Source organism: Daktulosphaira vitifoliae, unplaced genomic scaffold (genome assembly GCF_025091365.1).
Source record: "Daktulosphaira vitifoliae isolate Bord-2020 unplaced genomic scaffold, ASM2509136v1 Scaffold_1, whole genome shotgun sequence".
In the NCBI taxonomy this organism is placed as follows: Eukaryota; Metazoa; Arthropoda; class Insecta; order Hemiptera; family Phylloxeridae; genus Daktulosphaira; species Daktulosphaira vitifoliae.
Genome location: NW_026099572.1, coordinates 5,468,322 through 5,485,124, shown reverse-complemented (window position 1 = coordinate 5,485,124; position 16,803 = coordinate 5,468,322). Strand labels below are relative to the sequence as shown.

The 16,803-nt window shown below is 27.1% G+C and overlaps 1 protein-coding gene across 1 annotated transcript; it reads right to left on the bottom strand.

Moving 5' to 3' along the window:
* Positions 1–4,294: 4,294 nt before the first annotated feature.
* On the bottom strand, positions 4,295–16,055 carry LOC126896115 (uncharacterized). The gene is made up of 2 exons (XM_050668600.1): positions 15,765–16,055; positions 4,295–5,027 (listed from the first exon to the last, which is right to left on the bottom strand). The coding sequence occupies exons 1-2, from the start codon at positions 15,962–15,964 to the stop codon at positions 4,502–4,504; spliced, it is 726 nt and encodes a 241-aa protein (XP_050524557.1). The 5' UTR covers positions 15,965–16,055; the 3' UTR covers positions 4,295–4,501.
* Between the last annotated feature and the right edge of the window lie 748 nt (positions 16,056–16,803).

Genomic DNA, 16,803 nt, shown 5'->3' with positions numbered 1-16,803 from the left:
TTTTCGTTAAAAATGCATTTCACCTTTTCAGCCATCTCAACAAAATAATTTTTTAATCAATTTACTTAACATTCAATGAAAAACAAAAATAATAAAAACAATAACAGAAATAAAAACCCAACTCAGCACAGGGGGGTCACGGCACAGTGGTGACGTGGCATAGATGGATCAAGTATAATGATATCTGACAGTGATTAAAATCACTATAAAAAAAAAACGCTTCGATGCAAATCTTTAGATAGTGTTTAATTTTTAAAAATTGGTGCATTATTCTGAGAGGTGACGACTTGGGCCACGCAACGGATTGTGGAGTTGCCACCCTCATGGCTCCCTTGCAAAAGGAAATCGGGTCGCCAACCACTTAGGCGAGGGTCTTGATCATAAAAAGAACAACACCCGGACTATAAGTGGATTTAAGAAAAAAAAAAATAAATAAATAATAAGAAAACTAATAATATGCACTCTGATGAAACAAAGTGGATTAAAAAATTATATATATATATATATTTAAAGTTTCAAATTTTTGAATTAATATACAGGTATAATACACAAGGGATTACAAATATAGGTAGCTAATTGTTTTTTTATAACATCGATATTAGCAGGTATACAGCATTGTTATTATCATTTGTAGTAAGGCACATTGTTTTGAGTTTATAAATACACTAACTGACAATACAGAAAGTATATCTATTGATAATCATAATTGATAATAAACAATCCGTGACTGAGACAGCAATGTCATAAAAATCCAATTAGCTACCTGTATTTACAATCCCATGTGTATTATACATGTATATTAACTCAAAATTTTGAAACTTTAAATGTTTATATCTAATAAGCTAATAAAGTTATATTAAAAATTCAAATGCCATTTACTATTAAATTAAAAACTCAAACATTTTATTAAATTAAAAATATGTGTTACCATTTAAAAAAACAAAGTTGACCCCCCTCCAAGGCATAAGGGATGAACTTAAAAAGTATTACATAGTTAAAAATTCAAGAATAATGTGTAACTAAAGATAATGAAAAAAAAAATGTTTAAATTATTATTATTCTGCAAGTAATTGAGTGGGTTATGATAAAAAAATAACCCTGTATACATATAAGATATTAATGATTATATTCTAAACTTCAACTACTATAAAATCATTCATTTGATACCATGCATATCTAAAGTAAAGAGAGCATTATCGCGCATTTTCAGGAAGTCCGGTCCCTCTAAAACGATTGTAAGCCCCGTCATGAACGACGAAACCATACGGACTCCGTTCACCATCGTACAGATAACACGTGAACCACTAGGAACAGCTCGTACTGATTTGCGCGTCCGTACTTACTCATAGGTTGGACAACATGACTCAAAATAACGTGATCCTACAACATCGTCTGACTAAAATCAAGGAATGCGAAGCGCATACTCTTGGTGATTATCCAGTGCGACATACGCGCGTCGTCTACACTAACTCGAGCGAATATGCTTATGAGGAGGACTCAAAAGACTTTCTGGAGCAGCTAGGAAATCTCCTGGGCCAGTGCAGTTCATTTCGATTTGTCGGTAAAACCTGGGGTACAGTTTTTAAAGAACACGGCGTTTACTTTTGGGAGTCCATCATGTTGAACAACACGACCTGTCGCCAACTTGCAAGGGAGTTTATCGTGGTGTTTTTCAATAATGATAGCATCGAAGCGGAACTGAAGAACGAACTCGTAACAACACAACAGAGTGTCCATCAGCGAATGCCAAAGTTTAACTTAAAACACAACGGCTTGCGATGCGCGCTGGCTCCAGTTGTTCAGAGCAGCAAATAGTAAATCAGTATTGCGCAACGAATACTACAGCAACATAAAAATACGATGCTCCAGTACATTAGACGACCTACGCGTAATCGTGAACAGGCCTTTACGCACGAGTACATTGAAAAGTCAATTTTAATCCATATGCGTCCCTCCTGGATCTTTTCAACCGCCTCAGGCCGTGCCTAAAAGATTCACAACTTTTTGTTATTTTTTAACCAATGAATTCTTAATTTTGAAAGAAATATTTGTCAACATTTATGTGAAAAAAATTTTTCAATTTCGTGTACTTCCGTTTGGGCTTAAAAATGCACCCATGACTATCNTTGGGCTTAAAAATGCGCCCATGACTATCGTTCGACTTATGAGCAAAGTAGTAGTAATTTAGACCACCTCAGTAAATTTTTGTAATGCCTAGAACGACATGGTCTCGCATGTCACACAAAAATGTGTAAAATCGGGTTTTCAAAAAGTTCTTTTTCGGAACACCTTGTACATGGGGAGGACATTGATAAAGAACCTGATAAACTTGAGTCCATAGGCGCCATACATGTCCCACATAATGTCAGGGACTTGTAAATGTGAAAATGTGGAACTTCAAAAATAATATTAAATAATAATATATAAATACTAGGCTCCGCCTAGCTGGGGCTCCGCCCCAGACCCGGGGCTCTTCGAGCCTTACACGCCTTCGGCGCGTAAGCCTCTTCGGGCCATCATCATAAGTAGGCCACTGATTCCGGTAGAAGTACCCGGCTACGCCGGGCACGATAAGTGTTTTCCAGAAAAAATATTACTTCAGAATCAGTGAAAACTATAGAAAACTATAACTAAAAATGTTATTATTATAATCAGGAAAATTCAAAAAGAGTATATAGTAAAATGTATTGGGTATAAGGTTGAAGCCNAATGTTATTATTAAAATCAGGAAAATTCAAAAAGAGTATATAGTAAAATGTATTGGGTATAAGGTTGAAGCCTCTTAATGAGGTATTCCCTTTAGGCTTATTCAAAAATTATTTTAGGAGGAAATTTAATATTTTTTACAATGTTAAACATGTNACTTTCCGGAACACTTTCAAAATTTAAGTTGAAAAAGTCAATTTTTTGTGAAAAAGTTGTCATTTTGAATCCCCCCCTGTAGGCAGGTAAAAAGTCAGATTTATAAAAAAAATATACCAAATGATAGGTAAAAACATCATGAATCTACAAAAAAAAGAATTATATTGATCCATACATCTTTCAAAAAGTTATAGCATTATAAAGTTAAAAATATAAAAAAGAATTTTTTTACAAAAATCGTATTTTTTTTATTAAGTTTAATGTCTGTTTTCACCATGAAGATAAAATAAAGTCCGAAATTTTTTTTTACCATTATAAAGTATATTACATTAGCTTTAATTTAAGATATATATAAAAGTGTCAGACCTTCCGGAACACTTCCAAAAGTTAAGTCGAAAAAGTTCTATTTTCTATATGCATTTTTATGTTTTGAATCCCCCCTATATTAAGGGAAATGGTCCTATTTAAAAAAATAGTATGTCGAATGAAAGATCTATATAAATACTACTTCTCATAAAAAAATTGTAATGATTCATTCATTTTTCAAAAAGTTATAGCATAATAAAGTTAAAAATGGAAAATACAAAATCGAAAATTTTCACACAAAAATAGCATTTGGTAGCCATTTTCACCATGAAGATAAGATAAAGTCCGAAATTTTTTTTTTTCATGATAAAGCATATTACATTAACTTTAATTTAAGATATATATAAAAGTGTCAGACCTTCCGGAACATTTTCAAAATTTAAGTTGAAAAAGTAAATTTTTTGTGAAAAAGTTGTTATTTTAAATCCCCCCTTGTGGGCAGGTTAAGGGTTAAATTTATGAAAAAAATATACCAAATGAAAGGTAATGATATTATGCATCTATATAAAAAAGAATTATATTGATATGTTCATTTTTGAAAAAGTTATGGCACTTTTAAGTAAAAAAAATTGAAAAACGATTTTTAAATTTGTAATTTTTTTGGAGGTTTCCCCCATTTACGGGGAACGAGGGAATTTTTTTCAATTTTTAAGGGTAATGTCTTCGACTAGATACGATTTGTGGTCTTTTGACGTATCATTGAAAGAAATCGGTTCGGTGAGAGCTGAAAAAAAGTGTTAGCAGACACAAAAAAAAAAAAATTGTTTATTATCTTAGTAAAACCAATACCTTCTCAGCTTCGCATCGAAGCTAAAATGGAGACATGGAGCTTACAAAAATTATATTTAAAATTCCTGAGTACGCCACTGACTTTATATAACTTATAATATACTCCTATTCCTTAGGACCTCGCCTTAAAAATGTTAGTTATGACACTGACCAGCGTAGTTCCGTTTAGGAATAGCACACTTATAAAACTCTAGTAGAAAATACATTGCAGTATTTTTAGACATCTGCGAAATTATTGAAAGAAATAATCAACATTAATATAAAAATATAACAATAATTTTTCTATACATCTGTGTAATTTATTATTTTAATTAAGGACAGTTACATATATTTTTAGAAACAATTAAATTTTGTGTAATAAGTTACAAATTTACAATAAAATATTTCACTTATAATTTAAGCTTCAAATTAAAATTTTATTATGATTTGATTTTTTTTTTTTGTCTGTCGTAACGTTTTTTTAACGATACGTCAAAATATCATATTATATGACATTTAGATCCTTCATTTGTTTCATGTACGGAGAAGGTTTAAATGCATACTCGGTAGTGATTATCTTATCAATATAATTCATTGCATACATACATTCAATATCTTCTTTAATATTCGGAGGAAAATATTTATTCGTTTCTTCATTGTATAAATTATTAAAAATCTTCCAAGAATTAATTGATTCATTAAGTTGGTTATTAAAATCATCTGTTTCAGTTTCTATTGATAATTTTTTATTGAAATTTTTCATGTGTTCAAATAATGAACGACGAAGAAATTCTTGAAATGAAAAAAATAATTCTTCACTTAAATCTGAATTTAAAATTTTCTCAGAAAAATGTTCTAAATCAGAAATATCTATTTGATAATTTTTCATGAATTTAATAATATAATCTATTGTAACGTTATAATATTTTAATGAATCTGAAATAATCGTACTTTTAACACTGCTTACATTGTTGTAAGATTCAACTGTGCATTCTGAATAATGTAACAATAAATACAGTAATTTGTACAACCTGATTTTCATAGCCAAGTGGTATTGCTCATCGGTAATATTACCACCGTTTATTTCACCTAAGATAACATTATTGGGAACACTAAATATTACTTCTGACTTCATAAGTTCTCCATTAGGAATTTTATCCCATTCAATAGCATTGGAAAAATGACAATAAACTGTAAGAATTATGATTGAACACAATGTTGATTTCATCATGATTAAATTTCTTGACGTCACTTGTAGTATATTCAACAGTCGTTAGATAAAATATCTCAAATGATAATCTAAATAATATCAAACAATTTTGATAGCTATATATACTATTAAATATATAATAATATGGTAAATTTATAATAAAAAATATATAATGTAGTAATGTTTGCGAATTTTTTGTGTAAATAATTTTAAATATACTAACCAATTAATGATAAATTTACGAAAATAATTAAATTGAACAAATTTGTTTGTTTTCTATCTTGTTTACACTTTTTTTACAAGAACAATATAATATTGTTGTACAGCTCAAAGTTTTACCTTGACTGTGTTTAACTAAATTCAATTTTTTTGTAACAACTAAAGAAAGATATAATGAAAAAATGTTTTGAATTTTTAAGTCTCTTCGAATTAAAGGAGTTAATACTAACTCCTCTCAGGTTCCCTGGTCTTTTTAAAACTCTTCTTGTACTCAGGTTTTTCAATATATTTTGTTAAAAATATAAACAATAAAATATAAAACAAATTTGTTTGTTTTATATCTAACTTATACCATTTGTACAAGAACAATATAATATTATTGTATAGAGTGATTGATTAACTATGCCACCCTAATTATCACTGAAAATATAAGAGTTATAAACATTTTTTTTTTTTTTGTGTCTGTTACTACTTTTTCTCAGCTCTCACCGAACCAATTTCTTTCAATGATACGTCAAAAGATCACAAATTGTATTTAGTCGAAGACATTACACTCAAAAATTAAAAAAAATGCCCTCGTTCTCCGTAAAAGGGGGAACCTCCAAAAAAATTACAAATTTAAAAATCGCTAATTTTCGAAATTTTTTCAATTCTTTTTACTTAAAAGTGCCATAACTTTTTCAAAAATGAACATATCAATATAATTCTTTTTAATAAAGATGTGTAATATCATTACCTTTCGTTAGGTATATTTTTTTCATAAATTTAACCCTTAACCTGCCCACAAGGGGGGATTTAAAATGACAACTTTTGCAACTTAACTTTTGAAAATGTTCCGGTAGGTCATTTTATTTTTATAAATTAAAGCTAATGTAATATTTTTTATTATGCAAAAAAAAAATTTCGGACTTTATTTTATCTTCATGGTGAAAACAGACATCAAAGTTTATAAAAAAAATACGATTTTTGTAAAAAAATTCATTTTTATATTTTTAACTTTATAATGCTATAACTTTTTGAAAGATGTATGGATCATTATAATTTTTTTTTTATAGATGCATGATGTCTTTACCTATCAATTGGTATATATATTTTTTATATCTGACCCTTTAACTGCCCACAGGGTGGGATTTAAAATGACCACTTTTTTACAAAAAATTTACTTTTTCAACTTAAATTTTGAAAGTGTTCCGGAAAGTCTGACACTTTTTTATATATCTTAAATTAAAGCTAATGTAATTTACTTAATTATGCAAAAAAAAAAATTTCGGACTTTATTTTATCTTCATGGTGAAAACAGACATCAAAGTTTATAAAAAAAATACGATTTTTGTAAAAAAATTCATTTTTATATTTTTAACTTTATAATGCTATAACTTTTTGAAAGATGTATGGATCAATATAATTTTTTTTTTATAGATGCATGATGTCTTTACCTATCATTTGGTATATATTTTTTTTATATCTGACCCTTTACCTGCCCACAGGGGGGGATTTAAAATGACAACTTTTTCACAAAAAATTTACTTTTTCAACTTAAATTTTGAAACTGTTCCGGAAAGTCTGACACTTTTATATATATCTTAAATTAAAGCTAATGTAATATACTTTATTATGCAAAAAAAAAATTTCGGACTTTATTTTATCTTCACGGTGAAAATGGCTACCGAATGCTATTATTGTGTGAAAATTCTCGATTTTATTTTTTACATTTTTAACTTTATAATGCTATGACATATTGAAAAGTGTATGGATCAACATTATTTTTTTATGAGAAATAATATTTTTTAATAATCCCTTTTTCATTCTACATACTTTATCTTAATTAGGATATTAATAATGAATTAGCAGATCATGTAGCTTTTGGAATAGTCCACCAATTTTTTAAAATAAAACAGTATCTAAAGATTTGCATCGAAGCGTTTTTTTTTTGATAGTGATTTTAATCACTGTCAGATATCATTATACTTGATCTATCTATACCACGTCACCACTGTGCCGCGACCCCCCTGTGCTGGGTTTTTTTATTGCGAATTTCGTCTCATAAGTAAATAACGAAAGTAAGAGTGGCTATAGGTATTGGGCAGCAACAATAATAGAATGAAATAGATAGGGATCTCGGGGTATGTATGTCTACAGAAGCACGTTTGATAGATATGAGTAAAGGTGAAATATCAACGAAAGGTTACTATTTAGCTCCCGCATAAAAATGTATACACGAATTTGTAGGAATCGTGATTATTATATAGTAGGTATTTTAATTGTATGATTAATAGATAATTTAACTTTATACACAGCCAAAGTATAAATCAAACATTTTTATTTTAATCTTTTTAAAGTTTTTTATAAAATAAACTATTATTAACATTTTAAATTGTTTTATTCATATTTTTAATTTGAGTATGTCAGATAGAGAAATGTGCTAGAATAATTATTTTAATAAAAAAAGTATCATTAATAGGAATAGAGCAAACAGTGACGGAATATTTTTAAATACAATATTTAGCAGTGATGTGCGTCTCAGGGAAATACAGTATCGTGTCTTGTTGTATTTTTGAAGAAAAATATTAAAAACATACATATGCTTACTTTATGATCTATCTTTTAATACCACCACATCTTCATTTGAACAAAAATACTTAAAAAATATATTTATTAACATGTACATATAAATATATACATATTATTATGATTATTTATTTATAATGCTTATGAGAATATCTATGTTCAGGGCTGAATTTAGGAATTTTGCCGTTCGAGATACTCAATAACATTTTTATGTTGCTCATCAAAAACCATGTTCTTTGTTTTTTTAAACTCTATAGTTTATATTGATTCATATTATAATCACTCCTAGAGTACTTGCATCCTTTACCCGCCTCCCTAAATGCGTCACTCTGTACACCTATATACTATTTTTCCTAGTAATATGTGTGTATATTAATTTATATTTTATAAATAAAACATTCTTTACCAAATACGTGAAAATCATTAATATAAAACATAAAATCTAATGACGTAAAATTATCAACTTTTAGTTAAGAATATCCAAATTATTACATTAAGATTAATAACATATAATATTCGTTACATATGATAAATTTAATATATTTTTTATATAATACCTTTTTTCTACCTAATGAAAATTATTTTATTTTTTTTTGTATATATCTCTATACCATTAAAAAATTGTGATTATATTTTGCTGAGTAGTTTTCAGTTTAGTAATTAAATTTGGTAAAAAAACAGTACAAACCTATGTACTTTATGTAGTAAAATGCTAATGTAAAATCAGATTTTGAAAATTTCAACTGTTTAATAAATTAAAGTAAATAAAAAATAGTTGTATTTAAACATAAACTTCTTATATAAATATATCGTACAATTTTTTTTAGAAATACTTAAACTTTTTCTTTTGTGAATAGTGTTTAAATTTTTATATCAATTAAATTCCACACACAGTCACCAATTTTTTTCATTCCATATTCCATTTAGGCGGTATCCTGGTGGATATTATGTTGAAATTTGACTATTACATTAATGTCTTTTTTTACTATATTTAACTAAACGGTAGACAAAAACCTACTGTAAAATATTAATACAAAATAGCAACACTATTTTGTGATAATAGTATTCATTTACAACATAAATAAATGTCAGAATGTGACATCTTGGGTTATAATATTAATTGAAAGAATAATGTATGATGAATTGTCTATATTGTTATCAGAAGTTAGCTTTCCCAAACATTTTACTTTACTAGATCATTCTAACCCATCTAAAAATTTTAGTTATTGTCCAACTGTATAAGTTTTTTATATTTAAGTAACAATTTGATTTTTAGTAAATCTAGCACACTCGGAAAGACCGTAGTTTTAAATTTCTATTATCATTATTATCTGAGATATAAACAAATAAGTGAAAAACGATTGAAACGTTTAACAATATAGTTGATATTTTTTAAGCTGTAATCAGTTTTATGTTTTTGCTTTTTTTTATCGATCAGAAAATTAATTTTCTTTATCAAATTTTAATTCCTCGAGACAAATAAAAGTATGTTTTATCACAAGTCAGATCAATTTAAAATGTTAGAGCATAATTTTAAAAGTANTAATTTTCTTTATCAAATTTTAATTCCTCGAGACAAATAAAAGTATGTTTTATCACAAGTCAGATCAATTTAAAATGTTAGAGTGTAATTTTAAAAGTGATGAGTGGTATTTTCCAAAANTAATTTTAAAAGTAATGAGTGGTATTTTCCAAAATTTCAGGTAATACTACCACGCAAAAGACAAAACATATAATTAAATATTTGACTAAGATATTGTTGGACAGTTAACACATTTTTTATTGATTTTATATTTTTACTCGACATAAATACAAATGAGTATAGTTTTAAAAATATTAAATTTAAAGTAGATGTTTAAAGTATATGCGCGTCATTCTCGAAGTTTTCTCTATTATTTTATAACTATGGATGAAAATTAAAGCTCTCGTTATCAGCTCTCACCGAACCGATTTCTTTCAATGATACGTCAAAAGATCACAAATCGTATTTAGTCAAAGACATTACCCTCAAAAATTGAAAAAAATTCCCTCGTTCTCAGTAAATGGGGGAAACCTCCAAAAAAATTACAAATTTAAAAATCGCTAATTTTCAACATTTTTTCAATTTTTTTTACTAAAAACTGCCGTAACTTTTTCAAAATTGAACATATAAATAAAAATTTTTTTTATAGATGCTTAATGTTTTTAACTATCATTTGATATTTATTTTTTGTAAATTTGACCCTTTACCTGACCACAAAGGGGGGATTTAAAATGACAACTTTTTCACAAAAAATTTTTTTAACTTAAATTTTGAAACTGTTCCAGAAAGTCTGACACTTTTAAATATATCTTAAATTAAAGCTAATGTAATATACTTTATTATGGAGAAAAAAAATTTCGGACTTTATCTTATCTTCATGGTAAAAATGGCTACCAAATGCTATTTTTGAGTGAAAATTTTCGATTTTGTATTTTCCATATTCAACTTTATTATATTATAACTTTTTGAAAAATGTATGGATCAATACAATTTTTTCATGACAAATAGTATTTATATACATCTTTCATTTGGCATACTTTTTTTTTTAAATCGGACCATTTCCGTATATATTTTTAAATCTAAAAAATGCATACAGAAAGTAGAACTTTTTCAACTAAACTTTTGAAAGTGTTATGGAAAGCCTGACACTTTTATATATCTTAAATTAAAGTTAATGTAATATACTTTATTATGGTAAAAAAAAATTTCGGACTTTATTTTATCTTCATGGTGAAAACAGACATCAAAGTTAATAAAAAAAATACGATTTTTGTAAAAAATTCTTTGTATATTTTTAACGTTATAATACTATAACGTTTTGAAAGATGTATGGATCAATATAATTAATTTTTTTTATAGATGCATGATGTCTTTACCTATCATTTGGTATATTTTTTTTATAAATCTGACTTTTTACCTACCTTCAGGGGGAGATTCAAAATGACAACTTTTTCACAAAAAATTTACTTTTTCAACTTTATATATTACTATAATATATGATATGAAAGTATAATAAATTAATCTTCTACCTTATTATAATGATTATACAGGATTCTACAGCAAATAACAATCTTACTGATTCATTGAAAAATTATCATAATTCAAGCAATACTAACTTATCTGATAATTCTTTGATAAACCCAGTGTAAACAAATCACCTACTTTAGTAAGTCATTAATTAATATTATTTTATAATTTTTGATTTGCTTTTCTATAAAGTGTTTTTTTTAGAGGTAGGTAATAATGTGATATAAATATAAAACAATTAAACTAAAAAAAAATATTTTATCTTATCTCCTTTAATTAAGCAGGTCATGTATATGTACAGGGTGATTGACTAACTATGCCTTACAAATTTTTTTTAAAAATATTAGTGTTATCATATATATAATTATTGTATTTGTTATAAATATTTGTTGAGCTACTTGACAAGAAAAATAAAGATTCCGTCTTCATCCCTTAACCCTCAAATCAATATCAACTTTAGTTTTTCAAATAATAACCCAGTTTTATCTTCGATACGAAGCTGAGAAGGTATTGGTTTTACTATGATGTGTTCTTTTTTTTGTCTGTTACCATTTTTACTCAGCTCTCTCTGAACCAATTTCTTTCAACGGTACATCAAAAAATCATCGTACCTAGAATTGTATCTAGTCAAAGACATTACCCTCAAAAATTGAATAAATTTCCCTCAATCCCCGTAAATGGGGGAAATCTTCAAAAAAATTACAAATTTTCAAAAAATTTAAACATTTTTTTTACTTAAAACTGCCATAACTTTTTTAAAAATAACCAAATCAATATAATTTTTATTTTATAGATGCATGATTTCTTTAACTTTTATTTGGTATATTTTTTTTATAAATCTGACTCTTTTCCTGCTAAGGGATTTAAAATGACTACTTTTTCAACTTAACTTTTAAAAGTGTTCCGGAAAGTCTGACACTTATATATATATCTTAAATTAATGCTATTGTAATATACTTTATTATGGTAAAAAAAATTTCGTACTTTATTTTGTCTTCAGGGTGAAATTGACTACCGAATGCTATTATTGTGTGAAAATTCACGATTTAATTTTTTTAATTTTTAACTTTATAATGCTATAACTTATTGAAAAGTTTATGGATCAACATAATTTTTTAATGAGAAATAATATTTTTTAATAATTCCTTTTTCCTTCGACATACTTTATCTTAATCAGGATATTAATAAGGAATTAGCAGATTATGTAGCTTTTGAAATAATTCACGAATTTTTTAAAATTAACCCCTATCTAAAGATTTGCATCGAAGCGTTTTTTTTTTGATAGTGATTTTAATCACTGTCAGATATCATTATACTTGATCCATCTATGCCACGTCACCACTGTGCCGCGACCCCCCTGTGCTAGGTTTTTTAACTACTGAATTCATTAGTTTTAGTGAAATTTTTTCGACATTTACGTGAAAAGAATTTTTCAGTTTTGTGTACATCCGTTTTTTTACAAAATATGTGCCCATAAATATCATACGATTTATGAGCAAAGTACTTGGGGGGTAATTAATTGATTTTATTCAGGTCTATCTATGTAAAATTTTAGTTTATGGCTGTAGTTTATGTTGAAGAATAATTTTGATATGAATTTATTTTGAAATGAATNTTATGGCTGTAGTTTATGTTGAAGAAATAGAAATGAATTTATTTTTATTTTTCATCAGTTCTTAAAAATATTAATAATATTAAATTTAATATTATTGTTATGATATCTAAAGTGTTATGATAGTATAATAACAATTTTTATTTCCAAAGCAATAATAATACTTTCCAAAGTAAAATTAATATAATTTAAAAAGAAATTCTCAACTTTCATAGAACTATGCGTCAAAAGAACCGTAGTTTAATCTAATTAAAATTATCAATGCCGAAAATTTGAAAAAAATATTTGATATGTTTTAGGTAATTGAAAAACAATGTTAACGTAAAAGCTGTATTATATTTTGTACAAACATTTTTAGAGTAGCATAATCTAATATATATATTTTCTAGGAATTTTACACTTCTAGTAATTTTTTCGCAACATGCTACTCAAAAAAGTGGAAAGGGTTTGTGTTCTCAAAAAAGTTTTGCTTATTAATCAACGTCAGTAAACTGGGTGCGGGGACGACATTATTACAGCACGGTAATGAAAGAAATATTGTCACTTACACGAGTAGAATGTTATTGGATATCCAAAAACGTTACGCCATTATTGAACGCAAATGTTTAGTGACCATATGGGCCACAGAAAAAAAAATATCATTTTTAGAATATGCCATTTTCGAATTGTATACATATCCCTGTCAACGAAAACGCCCTAGACGACAATTCAATAAGGGCGTCCACAAAACAACCGTTCTCATACAACGCCACACAAGATAATATTTACGCCATCACTGAAAAAACAAAGCTTTTTGTGATTGACTGTTTACGGGAGGAAGTACAACAGTGGCGTTGGGTTGGGTAACGACACGTTTAAAATCAAACAGTAGTTGTATGGCGTCAGATGAAATAATTTTAACGAAAATAATAATACAAGTTTTCGCTATTTATTTGTAATATAATTTGTTGACTTTATTATCGTTTTTTTTTTCAGTGTAAGATAGAAACAGAACGTCTTGAACAGAACATTTTCATACAAAATTTTAAAACTGCTATAACTTGTCTTTAAAAACTGATTTTATTAAAATTTTTAATAGAGTATACTTGACAAAGTATTCTTTAATCGGGTATGCTTTTATGACAATCCAATGAATAACTTAAGTACAAGATGATTTGAAAAAACGCATGAAAAATTATATTTTTTCACACACGTCAAAACACAATTTTAGGAAATTTTCCGAAACAACTGCTTTCTTTAAACTTATATTAAATTAATGCTTTTGTAATGTATTATAAGGTTAAAATAAAAATTATTTTGGCGATTGTTCCACTGTAAGAAATTGGAAGTCAAAGGTAAAATNTTCCACTGTAAGAAATTGGACGTCAAAGGTAAAAAATTCTCATTTCCTATACGTACATTAATAAAAATAGAAACACACAATTTGAATTATATTTGTTAATCCATTATGTTTTAAATAGGTATGCATCGAGCCTTTTAGTTTTTGTACAAGTACATCCATTGAAATAAAAATTACAATATTAAAATAATAATTAACCTAAAGAATGTGCTAATAATCAAATAACAACACACATCTTAGTTGTTAACTAACTTTTTGATGTGTTTAAGTTTTTTAATAATTCCATAATGCGTGATAAAAATGAAGGACTGCAATGGTTAAAAAATTATAGTGCGTCCATAGTTTGAACTGTTCGTAGAAAAATACGCGGCAGCATAGATTACATTACCAAACTGCTCAAAAAAGAGGAAAGGGAAAGAGTTTTCACATTCAGTAAAACGCATTTGTATACATTAACATGTAAATTTGGAGGTCACCATTTTTTTCGTCCTCAGGGTGCCCAAAAACGTCTACTTATAAACTGTTTGCGAGGTGGTATTATTTCAGAACGACAATAAAAGGAATATCGTCACTTACGCGAGTAGAAAGGTATCGGACGTCCAAAAATGTTACGCCATTATTGAACGCAAATGTTTAGCAAAAATATTATAGACAAATTTAGGCCATTTTTGAATATGACTCTTTTGAAATGTATACAGACAACACTACTTGACTTGCACTAATCGAAATGCATTAATAATAAACTTACCAGGTGAGCACTATATCTAAGTATTCTAAAGTTGACCACTTCATAACCTCTATAACTTTTAATATAGGCCTAGTCCTTCAAACATAACTAGTTTTCTTGGGGTGGGGCCCAAGAAAACTAGTTGTGGCACTGGCTAGCGTAGTTCCGTTTAGGAATAACACACTTAAAAATTCTAGCAGAAAAGCTCTTTGCAGTACTTTTAGATAGCTTCAAGATTATTGAAATAGAAAATCAACATTAAAATAAATAGCCAACGAAAATTTTTCAATAGATCCGTGTCATTTATTATTTTAATTAATGTCAGTTACATATATTTTAAGAATTATATCCGTTGTTTATTACATAAAAAATAACTATTAATATTTCAAATTTCCAATGAAATATTTCATTTACAATTTAAGTTTCAAATATTAATTGTATTATTATATGATTTTTTTTTTGTGTCTGTCGTCTTATTCTAAAGGATACGTCAAAATGTTACATCACAGGATATTCAATTTGTTCTTTATTTCCGGGATAATTTCTTCTACTAAAGGTTTAATTGTATACTCAGTAATTATTTTTCTATAAAAATAATATGTTGTTTGCACACAATTCGTTGTTATAGACGGATGATTATATTTTTCTGATTCTTTATCATTCTCTAAATCGTCTGTTAAATTATAAAAAAGCGTCCATGATTCAATTGCTTTATCTAGTTTGGCATCAAAATAATGATTATATATTTTTAATAATTCAAAATTGAATTTTTTGATATCATGAAATAATAAACGGTAAATATATTCTTCAAAATTATTAAAATAGAAAGCTATATTGGAATAATTTCGTACCAAAACATTACGGTTCGCAATATTCTCTAAATGATAAATATCTATTTGGTGATGTTTCATGAATTCGATAATTCTTTGTACTGGTTTATCAATCATACTTGTAATTTGGCTTAATGGGCCAAATGCTTCTATATTATTACTATTTATTGTATTTTTACAATAATTTACCAACAAATATAATAATTTATACGACCTGATTTTCATGGCCAAGTGATATTGCTCATCGGTAATATTACCACCGTTTATTTCACCTAAGATAATATTATTGGGAACACTAAATATTACTTCTGACTTCATAAGTTTTCCATTGGGATATTTCTTCCAATCAATCGCATTAGAAAAACTACAATAAATTGCAAGAATTATGATTGAACGCAATGTTGATTTCACCATAGTTAAATTTCTTGTCGTCACTTGCAGGATAATTAACAGTCGTTAGACAAAATATCTCAAATGATAATCCAAATAATATCATACAATTTTGATAACTATATATACTAAATATAAAACAATAAATTTATGCTGAAAAAATATAATATAGTAATGTTTGCGAATTTCTTGTGTACATAATTTTAAATTTACTAACCAAACAATTAAAAATGTACGAAAATAATTTATATATTATATATTGCTGTACAATTCAAGGTTTTATATTAAGCCTGTTTAAATATATCAATTTATTTTTTGCAATAGCTAAAGAAAAAGATGACTGAAAAATAACTGAAATTTTATGTCTTATTCAAACTAGGAGAGTTAATATTACTGTAATAAACAAAAAGAACTAAAAAGGTTATGTAGCGGTACAAAGGAATGTTGTTAGGTGTGAAAAGAAATAAATGTAAAGAAATTTAACACAGGTGGCCAATGAGGAAATAATAATCGTAGAGGGCGTAGTGTAAAAAGGATGGGCAGCAATGGAAAGTAAAAGTGGCTATAGATACGGGACAGTGACTACAATAAAATGAAATAGAAAGAGATCTCGGGGTATGTATGCTTGTGTAAAAACGTCTAATATATGAATAAGATGGAATTACAAAGAAGGGTCACTACCTAGCTCCTGCACAGAAACGCGTACACTAATTTCCGTCGAGTCACAAGTATCGTATTTCTTTATAAAAACATTTTAGTTTATTCTCAATGACCTATCTTGTTCTAATTGTTTATTACTAAAAATTCTTCAGTAAAGGATCTATTATAGACTTATTATATAAACAAATGTTTCACTTACCTCT